Here is a 12,518-nt window from a genome sequence, read left to right on the forward strand (position 1 = left end):
TGGTGAGCACAACAGCCCCACTGAAGTTCTATAAGGTTGGCTCCTGCACAACAGCTACTCTGCTGTAGTCACAGCAGGTCCTCACAGCCAATTGGCCTGGGGGTCAATCCCTTCCAGTGATGCCAACAGAAAAATTAAGGCTCAACTACAACAGGACAGTGCACACAGCCCACACAGGGGCGCACCTAGAGTTCCCAGCTGGGGTAACTGGGGAGGCTGTGCCACTGGGCCCTACAGAACACCTACTACACAAGGCCACTCTACTAAGTCCAGGAGACATAGCAGCTCTACCTAATACCTAGAAACAAACTTAGGGAAGCAGCCAAAATGTGGAGACAAAGAAATAGGTCCCAAATAAAAGAACAGCAGAAATTTCCAGAAAAAAAAGAGCTAAATGAGCCCTGGCCAGTGGGGCTCAGTTGGTTGGGTTGGAGTGTCATCCTGTACACCAGAGGTGGCTGATTTGATTCTTGGTCAGGGCACATACTTGGGTTGTACATTTGATCCCTGGTCAGGGCATGTGTTAGAGGCAACCAATCTATGTTACTCTCTCACAATAATGTTTCTTTCTCTCTCTCCCCCTTACCCTCTAAAAAAAAAAAAGAACTAAATGAAATGGAAGCAAGCAAGCAAACTACCATAGAGTTCAAAACAATGGTTATAAGGATGCTCAAGGAACTTAGTGAGAACTTCAACAGCATGAAAAAGGACAAAGAAATCATAAAAAGGAACCAATCAGAAATGAAAAATACACTAACTGAAACGAAGAATAATTTACAGGGAATCAACAGTAGATTTGATGAAGCCAAGAATCAAATCAGTGATTTGGAACATAAGGAAGCCAAATTACGCAATCAGCAAAGTAAAAGAAATCCAAAAAAAGGTAGTATAAGGAGTTTCTGAGACAACTTCAAGTGTACCAACATACGCATCATGGAGTCACTAGAAGAAGAGAAGAAGCAAGAAATTGAAAACTTCTTCGAAAAAAAATAATCAAGAAAACTTCCCTAACTTGGTGAAGGAAATAGACATACAAGTCTAGGAAGTGCAGAGAGTCCCAAACAAGGTGAACCCAAAGAGACCCATACCAAGACACATCATAAATACATGCAAAAGGTTAACAACAAAGAATCTTAAAAGCAGCAAGAGAAAAACAGTTACCTATAAGGGAGCTCCCATAAGACTGTCAGCTTATTTATCAAAAGAAACTTTGCAGGCCAGAAAGGAATGGCAAGAAATATTCAAAGTGATGAAAAGCAAGGACCTATAACCAAAATTACTCTACCCAGCTATCATTTAGAATCAAAGGATATATAAAGAGCTTTCAAGACATGAAAAGGCTAAAAGAGCTCATCATCACCAAATCATTATTATATGAAACTAGTGGCCCGGTGCACGAATTCATGCACATTGAAAGGAAATTAATTAGAAGAAATATTTTAATAACGCTATTCACCCTTTCTCTATAATAGAAGTGTCAACCAAATTCACAATTGACAATGACAGATCAAAACACACGCATGCGATTGGTGCCAGCAAGAATTTTGAATGTACTGCACATGTGCAAGTCAACTTAGCCTTTTATATATATAGAATATAGAACAAACTTGCTTAATTAGACCTGCTTTCTGATTTAGCTAAACTTTTTCCAGCCCAGTGAAGCACCCCAACTTCTCTTTCAGGTAATTGTCAGCAACACAGCAATAAATATCAACACAAAGCAGATGATTATTATAGATCACGCAGGGAGAACAAAGGAAAAAATATTTAACTGCAGCAGTGTTTGACTATATTCTGCAGTGAGAAAATCTGAAGTCATTTTCAAGTTCCACCATTTCTTCCTTCTTTTCAGTTGGGTCAAGTTTCTAAGCTTTCTAAATCTTGTTTGCTGGCCAATGAAAAAAAAATAGAATTCCACCGAGTCTCCTATCTACCTACTCCAGGACTTCTGTGAGGATCAAATGAGATGAGGCATGGGAAAACACTTCACAGACATTTGGTTAAAGTGTAAAATGTTTCCACCTGGCTATAAAGGAAGTCTGGTTCCTGGGCTGAAGAAACTCCAAGGAGGCTAGTCACTAGGGAGAGGAAGCCGAGCATTGCTACATGACATCATTACCCGGTGCCCACAGCCACCGTTTTCGGGCTGGGCTGGGCTGTGGGCCAAATTTTGCACCATGGGGTCTTGGCAGTGTTAGCTGCAATTTGGTGGGGTGTCGCTCCAGCGTGGTGGCAGGGCCTGTGTTCCACTTGGGGGAAGCCGAGTGTTGCTTTGTGGGTGCCAGGTCCCTGGTGCCATTTCTTTGTAAATGGCCAATGTGCGTCACAGCAGCTCCTGCGATGAGTGTCTGCCCCCTGGTGGTCAGTGTGTGTCATAGCAACTGGTCGGAGGGACACTTAGCATATTAGCCTTTTACATATATAGATGTTAAAGGGTCTTCTTTAAGAAAACGGGATATAAAAATAAGAACAATAAAATGGCAGAAAATGCATACCTATCAACAACTGAATATAAAAACCAAAATAAACGAACAAGCAGAACAGAAACAGATTCATAGATACGGAGAATATTTTTACAGCTGCCAGGTAAGAAGGGGTTGAAGGGGTGGGTGAAAAAGGTGAAGGGATTAAGAAGTACAAATTGGTTGTTACAGAATAGTCATGGAGATGTAAAGTACAGCACAGGGCAGTGATGGTGAACCTTTTGAGCTCAGCGTGTCAGCATTTTGAAAAACCCTAACTTAACTCTGGTGCCGTGTCACATATAGAAATTTTTTGATATTTGCAACCATAGTAAAACAAAGACTTATATTTTGATATTTATTTTATATATTTAAATGCCATTTAACAAAGAAAAATCAATCAAAAAATGAGTTCGCATGTCACCTCTGACACGCGTGTCATAGGTTCGCCATCACTGGCATAGGGAATATAGTCAATAGTATCTTAATAACTATGAACGGTGTCAGATGGGTATAAGATTTACCGGGATCAGGTCTAAGTTATATGTCTAATCACTGGGTGTACACCTGAAACTAATATAATGTTGTATGTCAACTGAATTGGAAAATAAAAATTAATGGCAAATAAAATTTAAAAAGCAGTAGTTCCCCAAACCAAGGGTATGACCTCATCTGAAACTGACTCCAAAAGAAAATCACATCTTTGTTTTAAAACTACAGTTAGAACACACTGCCCCAAACCAGCAACCTAATCATGGGAAAGAATTATTTTCTCCATCACATAAAAAGTTTCACAATACACAGTTAAATTAAAAATAGCATACCAATATTTTCATTGTAATAGCTCTCTTTATGTCAAACATATTATAATGTGATATAAATAGACTCACCAAAATTGAATTTTTCTGGTCAACTATCCAAGCTGGCAGGGCTATTCCAAAGCTTGTGGCTAAAATAGAAAGAACATTTCTGTACTTCCAGAATTTATATCCCAAAATTCTGCCTCTTATCCCCACCCCTCCCTCCCCCAAAAAAAACAACAACTGAGAAAAATCATCTGATTACTACATGTGTTCTCATTACACAAATTAATGGAAATAGTCTATATCTGAAACTAAATCGTTCCAGAAGGAAAAAAAAAATCAAAGTACATAAATTCCTTCTTAAAAAAAAATCTAAATCCTTTTATATTTCCTGAGTTTATGTAAACACTGTATGTGAGAAAATATTTAAAGTCAGCAAAAAAACATTTTTGTCATTCAATTTTTATGAACTACTAACTGAAAATGTGAATGACAGTGACTACTCTTCTCATCAAAACAATCAAAGTTTTATCTACTAAACTATTCTCTAGAAAAAAAATAGTTAAAAATTAATTAAAAGGAACTCAATTACACATCTGTTTAACTCCCTGTGGCTGTTAAAATATTCTTTTCTATCTAATTAACATTTTAATAATATATATCATATCCCCAGTGTTTTTTAATAATCATTTACCCCACCTTGAGGTCCATCTGGATTTCCAAACTCTTCCCAATTTTTCCGGGACTCTTCATCAGTTAAACTAGCATCAAAAGAACAAAGTTTAATAGTTAGAAAGCCCCACCTGAAAAAAAGTACTCATATATACAAATTCCATTAAACAACCAACTCATTTCTTAAAGATATTAATTTCAGAGAATCAAAGAAAGCCTCTTTGAAATAAGAAAAACAGGGAAGCTAGAAATTCTGGATTAACAGAAAATGTCAACTATTGAGCCTTGATACAAATTCCTGGTTGCCCCATGGGTCTTAAAATTTAGATACTTTAAGCCAGGAAGTGAAACTTTAAAAGCTAACACATTTTCTGAGAGAAGGCAGGAGGATTATTGGTACCTTTTTTTTGTTCTTTATATGCTCATACATTTCCAAAATTTCTTCAATGAGCATGCTCACACTTCAATAATAATATAACCTATTTTCTAAATATAAAATTAATTCATAATAATCCCTCCAAAACTGGTGCCATATTCTCAACAAAAAAAGAAGAAAAACACCTATAAAAATCCATTGCTGTGAAAAAGGTCATTAGCACTGTGCTGAGATCACAATTTTCTTCCTAACCCAGGCAATATGTAGTGACAGAGTGAATATATTTTTTAACACCTAAATATAAATATTACCTATGAGCTGGGCAATAGCTAAAGGCACAGAGTGAGAGTGGTTTTATTCCAGGTTCCAGTGTAGATGCTAAGAAAACATTAAAATAAAATTTTATTTCCTTCGAACACTTTATAATGTTGTTAAGGGAACAAGGCAGAAATACACCAAAAAAAAAAAAAAAAAGACTAATAATAAAATAAGAAAGGCTTTCTTGTAGATTAGTAGGCAAAAGATTATGTTTATGTCCAAATCCAATTTTGGTCCTATTTCTATTTCCCAGAATATATGTACTTAAGATACAATGTAGGTTCTATTCAACCAAGTTCCAAGTTGAAAGAGAGAATGCAGAAGTACCTTTATAAAATAGCAAAAATTTTCAACAATTTGAAAATATTTTAGAACTTATCGATTTGATAATTTATAAAAATAAGTATCCTGACATCTTTAGTCCTTATTTAGTCCGTATCTCTACTTACACTATTTGAACTAAGGTCACAATAAAATACAGGAGCCAATGGAAAGCATAATTAGAGAGATTTCAAGTTAATAAGGAATGGTGCTAAGATTCTTTTCTGTTGAGATGTTTCTCAAAAAAGTTTGCCCCAGTTTCTTTGTACAATTGTACACCCCATCCAAAGCTTCAGCTATTGTTTCTCTCAATATGCTGTCTTCTAACTAGATTCTTTTCCACAAAATAATTATCTCTGACCCCTCTGCCTTTCTGTTGATGTCAGCACAATAAACTGCTCTGTTCTCTATTCAATGCCCTCAGATTTTGCAAAATAAAGCACAGCTCACATAATAGAAGCAGTTGATTTTTAACCTGCAACCATACCTGATTATAATTCTATTAATTCATTCATTAAACCAACTTGTACAACCGCTGTGATAGGCACCATGCTGGATACTCAAATAAAAGGATTCATCAACTTTTTAAAAAGTCAGTGATTTCTTTGCCACTTACTAGTGCTTTAGTATAATACCATTCCTAAGACTTAGACTCTAGTAAAGATATAAACAAAGAATCATAAATTTTCACAGGAAAAAGTATAAATATGCTAAAGAATATGACAGAACATGCTATAGGTGATTTGTTAATTCATATAAGTTTAAACAAGCCCAATAATGCTAACATAATGTTTTTTAATTCAATGAGAATAAAGTTTCCTAAACATGATTATATCCCCTAACTTTGGAGGTAGAAGGTTGTATCATAGATCCAAGTATAAATTTAATGGAATCTGTGCCTCTTTTGCTCTGGAATATATACACATTTAAATATATACATAAAGCCCTGGCCATTGTGGCTCAATTGGTTGGGTGTCATCCTGGGCACCAAAAAGTTGCCAGTTCGATTCCTAGTCAGGGCACATGCCCAGGTTGCAGGCTCCATCCCCAGTAGAAGGCATACAGGAGGCAGCCAATCGATGTTTCACTCTCACATCAATGTTTCTCTCTCTCCTTCTCCTTTCCTCTCTCTAAAAATCAATAAAAAATTTATATATATAATATTCTGTATACAATTTCAAGGACCCCAGATTATAAATCTGATCTAGAGAATGCTTTCACTAAATTATATATTCGTGACCCTGAGTTGGCTATGTAAAGCTAAGTTACATACTCATGTGTACAAACACATGAAAACATATTTTTAAAAATTGGAATAGCTTTAAGGTTACATCTCTGCTGCCCACTTGTTAGAAAGTAGCTTGATCCTAGGTTTTATACCTGAAAGTCAAATCCCAACTGTATCCAGAAGAAAGAAACAGAAAATTGAATAGTTTCTAACTCCTCAAAAATAACCAGACCTCTTTTTTTCCTCTAAGTTAAAAATCTGGTATGAAGAAATAGGAATGACCCAGCTAGTTTATTATAATGGACAAATAAGGGAAGAGAAAATATCCTGAATAACCAAAGCAAATTCTAAAAAGCTTTATAGATCAAAGCCTATAACTTTTGCATTCCAAAAGCTGCTTGAGTTATACATAGGCTGCTAGAGTTATACATAAGATGGGAGCTTCAATTCAATCAGTCAGAACTTGTATTTGGTAAAATGTACAGTTTTATCAAATCTAGTTATACTTGTACAAGTTACAAGATCTCAAAGTCTGGGTCCCATAATCATTTACTTCTCAATTCGTGTAATATAGACCATCAACTAAGACATCTTACATACAAAACATTCTATATCTCAATCATGTAACTGAGTTAAAATGAAAGGCTACATTTTATTCTTCTGTACTTTTTAGAATAGTGATACATAACAGTCAGATTTCCAGTAACTTCAGAACAAATTCAGAAATTTGAACATGTTACAATACCTGAAGACTAGGGCAGAAAAAAAAAACTGCACTAAAATTAAAACTACTAATTAAGTAATACTGTCTATCTGATTTCCTCTGAAATCTTCAGTTCTTCTGAAAACGGCAACTAAAGCACCACAATACTTGCACAATTAGAGTAAATTCTTGAAGGAGACACAATCAAAAAAGGGGGAAAAGGAGACACCAATAGAAAGACAGTAATTTGAAGGACATTAGCTGTACAGAAAAGAAAAAAGTGGTACAGACTTCAGATGCTCCTGAATTACAAAATCACATTCATATAGATAACAAGCAATCCACAGGAAAGGGGGAAGAAGAGACACAGTCGATGTATTTTTACTGAGAACATAAATAAGATAGTATTTCCCCAACTTTTGTCATTCAGTTTGCTATTATATCTGAGTATCCTAATATTTACTTATATTTTATGTCACTGAATCCTCAAAAAACAGACATCTTGTTTGTATTTTACTCTTTAATTCAACATAAGAGCTATGTAGAGATATACCTATCACAAGTCCTAAAGAGTCCACCTAACCTTTAACTCTTGTAATAGTAATGCTCAAGGAATAACTACTTCTAATTGTATATAATCTATCCTGTTTCCCCAAAATTAAATTGGTCTTGTAAAGAATTTAAATGAGACAAGCTACACTGCCAAAACAAGAGAAATAGGTCTTACCTTATTTAAAAAAACTAGAAATGAAAACGGGAATAAGTATATCCTCTTTTAATTAGGATGCTTAGAAAAAGGTCAATTAACACATCACTACTTAATCTAACCAACTTCATATGGCAAATGCACTACTCTAAGTTACTTAAAATTAAGGTTTTAGTTAGATTACCATTTTAGCTCTGCCAGGCAGTTCTATAAATGACAGACTCTGCATATGAGGTCAACATTTAATAGAAATGTATGACAACTATTTTATTTACTATTTTATTCAAATAGAAAACTATCTTTACCACTCTTAAAAATATGTAATGAATCCTATGATACTTACGCTGCATAAGCTTTTGCTATCCTCATGAACATAACTTCATCACCCCCTTTATCTGGATGATATTTAAGTGACAGCAAACGATATTGTTTCTTAATTTCTGTTACTGTTGCCCCCTAAAAGGAAAAGGTTTGTTTTAGTAAAAGTAAGCACAATGCTGTAAAAACAAAACCCATCCCATTTGGAACTTAAGATATTAAATACTCAATATTTTCAGAAAGAGAAAATGAATTTTTATCCTATATATTTTTTGCCATAAATTCCACCCCATGTACTTTTTAAATAAAAATATACTTATTTTGTCCGATGTATTTATTTTATTGAGCACCTACTATGTGTCATGCAGTACACTAGGCACTGATGATATGAGAAAGAAACCATGAACAGCACAGGTTTGAACTACACAAGTTCATTTATTTATACATGGATTTTTTTGGTATTCGCGGATTTCACATTGTGGAATCAATTAACCGCAGACTAAAAATACTGTGATGTGAAGGACTATAGAGTCAAAAGCTATACTCGAATTTTTGACGAGGCAAGAGCAGCACCTCAACCCCCATGCTGTCAAGGGTCAACTGTAATGATGTATTTAAATAAAATAAAAGGATTGTCACATTTAAATATCAAAGAATGATCACACTAAATTAAGTCTGGCTGAAAAAAACCTCCAATCAAAGCTTAACTTCCTTTGTAAGAAATAATCTGAAGAATATCTGGTTTCATCTGCTTGTCAATATTTTAAAATTAAGTACTTAATAAGCTTACTTTAGTTGTTTCCTATTAGATTCACTTTCTATTAATAAGTTTTTCATAACTTTCATAGCATCAAATTGCCCTCAAATCTTTTAATTTTTAAAATTTCTTGATGACCATGATCATCACAATGAAAGAAAAACAAATTATAGAAATACTTTGCTTCTAACAAAGCAGAAAACTGGAAGATAAACACATTCCTTACTTTGTATTATATGAATCTCTGGGTCAAGTCATCTACTAGTACTGAGCAGAGACTAGAAGTAAAAGAATTGGTTTGGGGAAAACATGGAAAGAGCACTAGATTTAGCCTGACTCCTAAGAAGTTATAGGATCCTGGACAATATACAAATTTTTCAGGTCCCATTTTCACCATCAGGAAAAAAGGCTAGCTGACCTCTAGCATTCATTTCAGTTCTAACTTTCCACTGATATACCTAAAAGACTAATTTTCTGTTGGGACCCAATAATCAAGTTCAATTAATCAATCAAGAGATCACCCTTGCCCTAACCGGTTTGGCTCAGTGGGTAGAGCGTCGGCCTGTGGACTGAAGGGTCCCAGGTTCGATTCCGGTCAAGGGCATGTGCCTTGGTTGCGGGCACATCCCCAGTGGGGGGTGTGTAGGAGGCAGCTGATCGATGTTTCTCTCTCATCGATATTTCTGATTCTCTGTTCCTCTCCCTTCCTCTCTGTGAAGAATCAATAAAATATATTTAAAAAAAAAAAAAGAGAGAGAGAGATCACCCAATGGGTCACCCAAAGTTAATGTGAATTTCTATGACAATGACACCAGTTCTTTAAAATACATAAAGAGTTAACACTCTACCTTAGTGTCAACTAACACAGGGACATAAGATTTTAATCATCCAACTAACATATATAAATCTCCTGGTTTTAACTTTGCATTAACCCATCTTACACGTCTTTTAAAAATATACCCACTCACTAACTTTCCACCTGATCTTCAAATATTCTTACATTTTAGTAATTACAAATCAATTCTTAATAGGATGGCAATCATCTGTAGCTTAAAAAACATATGTACATTAGAATAATTAATGGATTAGATAGCTCATTTTAATAAAAATTTTAACTGACCACAGTTTTATTTTTTAGGCACAGTCCAATTTCTTTTAGGACGTGCACTTACAGTGTTTTCATGGGATCATTAAACTAATGTGCATTATATAAAAATACTACTTACAGGATCCAAATTTAATACTTCATAAGGATTGTATTCCTGATATTCTCGGTCGGTTTTAGAAACTTTGTATGCAAGGAATAAGAATAATGCCCATCCTGCAAGCAGAATTATTTTCCTGTTTAGAAAAAAGATAAGTGAAATATAAATAAATACATCTATATGGTTTTCCTTTAAGAGTCATTATGGCAAGATCAAGGCATAAACAATCTGAAGTGGTCTCATAACACTATGCCACTGACTCAAATTCTAAACTCCTGTTATAGCAAGAACAGTGTCTTTTTCACCTTTGAATTCTCTAGAATATTGTATAATGCCTGGCATTTCATATTCTCAGTTACTACTTGCAGAACTGTAAGTACCAAATTCAACTTATTAATTTATTGGACTATTACATTCAATCAAAATACATTAATGCCAAGAATTCAGTAAACCATTTAATGTAAAAGAGAATTGTTCTTGACCTTGCAATAATACTTTTAGAAAAACAAACTACAAAAAATAATGGGTCAACTGTGCAAAGATGAATATACAGCCATGTTTATAATGGTAAAACTCTGCAAACAACTTAAGTGTCCTTTAATAGGAAACTAAGTAAACAAAGATAGAACCACATAATGGAACATTTTTTAGCCAATAAATATATAAAAAAGATGCACATACTAGTTTTTAAAAAGATATAAAATAACATTTAATTTGGGGAAAAAACTAATTCTCTCTGATATGTTCTGTTTAGTGAAAACATTTTAAAGATTATTACCAGTGTTGGAGAGACTAAAGAAAAAAGGAACTCTCACACACTCTATACTCTGAAGGAATATCTGGCAATAAGGTATCAAAAGACCTAAAGCAGTACATACCCTTTCAACTGTCTATCTACTTTACTTCAAGAAACTTAAAAGGAAATAAACTAGAATTAAATATATAACGTGTAAAAGGGTGGTTACAGATATAAATAACAGAAAACATATATGCACATAAATGCCTATCAACAGAGTACCAGACAAATAAATTAACAGTGAAACACTGTATATCTATACAGTGAAACACTACCTGGCCACTAAAAACTCGTGCACTGGAATATTATCTACCTTGTGTTATTAAATTAAAAAAACCAACACAGCTTTCAAAGCTGTATGTACATGTAATATAATCCTATTTTTGTAAATAAGTTTATTGCAAATAAAAATATAGAAATGTAAATCATCTTAATAGTGGCTATCTTTAAGTGATGAAATTGAAAGATTTATAAAATATCACAATCTGTTACACTGAATAGAAATTGTTAAACCAAGACAAAAAGAATCATAAGAGGCCTAATAAAAAAAAATGGGGTGGCCTGTCTTCAAAGACAGAAAGAAAATGTTCCATGTGTTTAATCTCTCTTGTTAGGAACCTAGCTTTGGAATGAGTTAGAATCTAGTTCCAACCCACCTGCTTACCTCTATCATGCTGATTTTTCAAAGTCCCCTAAGCTTGTCCCACCATCACGCTTTTACTCTCTTGGATCTTTCTACCTAGAATTCCCATTTCACATCTCTGCCTATCCAAACTCTATTTCATTCTTCAAGACTCAACTCAGGTTATTCACCCTCCAAGAAGCAGTCCTCATCAACGGGGAGACTGTAACTACTGTCACAAAAAAGTAGAAACCGTGACTTTCCTCCTCTGATTCGATGCAAGCTCCTTGAGCTCTGGATATGATCTTAATTCAGTTTTAACTAACTTCAGAGTAGCTTAAACAGTTAGCACTGAGATGCAAATTTATTTCCATCTGGTCAAAATAACACTCTACTCTTTATTAAGAGCATAATAAGTACTGCAAGCTGCTTTCCACACTATCTGTAGGCCAAAAGAAGAAAAGGGAGCCCTATCTGGAGTGCTCCCACTCTTACCTGGCTATCTAGGGAGAGGTACTTATGAACAGAGGCTCTGGAACAAAACTACCAACTAAAGCCAAATCCCTGCTTCACCACTTATTAACCAAGAGATCTTAACAAGTTGCTTAACCTTTTATATCTCAGTTTCCAACTTTTAGGGTAGGTTTGAGAATCAACTGAGATTAGGTATGTAAAGCACCTAGAAAGTGCTTCAGATATCATAAATAATTCATACTAGCTATTGGCTGTTATTAGTAACTCCACCCAAATCTCAGCTCAGACCTCATTATTCAGGGACACTTCTCTGTGTAGAGCCAGAGTTATAAGCCATTCCTCTACTCCTTCATGGCATCCCCCTTACTAAACTCTATTATTATTTGTTTACTTAACAGTATCCTCCAAAACTGTAAGTAGTTGAAACATGTCTACTTATTAATCACAGTATATTGGCACCTAGCATAATACCTGACATATACATAGTAGGTGCACAATAACTACTTATTGAATTAAAATAAAAATAATTTAAAATAGTAATTTTAACTCAACTCCAAAGTTTGCTAATTACCCCAATATCCAAAAGAACACATGAAAATATACTTTATTCCCACACAAATAACTCTGCATTTTCTTTTTTTTTTTAAATATATTTTATTGATTTTTTACAGAGAGGAAGGGAGAAGGATAGAGAGTTAGAAACATCGATGAGAGAGAAACATCAATCAGCTGCCTCCTGTACACTCCCTACTGGGGA

The 12,518-nt window shown here is 34.5% G+C and overlaps 1 protein-coding gene across 5 annotated transcripts in view; it reads right to left on the minus strand.

The window, feature by feature from the left end:
- The window catches only part of SEC63 (SEC63 homolog, protein translocation regulator), a 68,011-nt gene that overhangs the window by 35,664 nt on the left and 19,829 nt on the right, over positions 1–12,518 (minus strand). For 2 of the 5 annotated variants that reach the window (XM_006098020.3, XM_014463685.2), the window contains exons 3-6: positions 9,891–10,005; positions 7,933–8,045; positions 3,965–4,026; positions 3,353–3,411 (exon numbers count right to left, since the gene is read on the minus strand). In XM_006098020.3, coding sequence (XP_006098082.1) covers positions 3,353–3,411; positions 3,965–4,026; positions 7,933–8,045; positions 9,891–10,005 — 349 coding nt within the window. Of the gene's footprint in view, positions 1–3,352; positions 3,412–3,964; positions 4,027–4,624; positions 4,692–7,932; positions 8,046–9,890; positions 10,006–12,518 lie in introns of those variants that run through there. The other 3 variants (XM_014463687.2, XM_023761776.1, XM_023761775.1) reach the window with 3 other exon arrangements.

Source organism: Myotis lucifugus, unplaced genomic scaffold, assembly GCF_000147115.1.
Source record: "Myotis lucifugus unplaced genomic scaffold, Myoluc2.0 scaffold_216, whole genome shotgun sequence".
NCBI lineage: Eukaryota > Metazoa > Chordata > Mammalia > Chiroptera > Vespertilionidae > Myotis > Myotis lucifugus.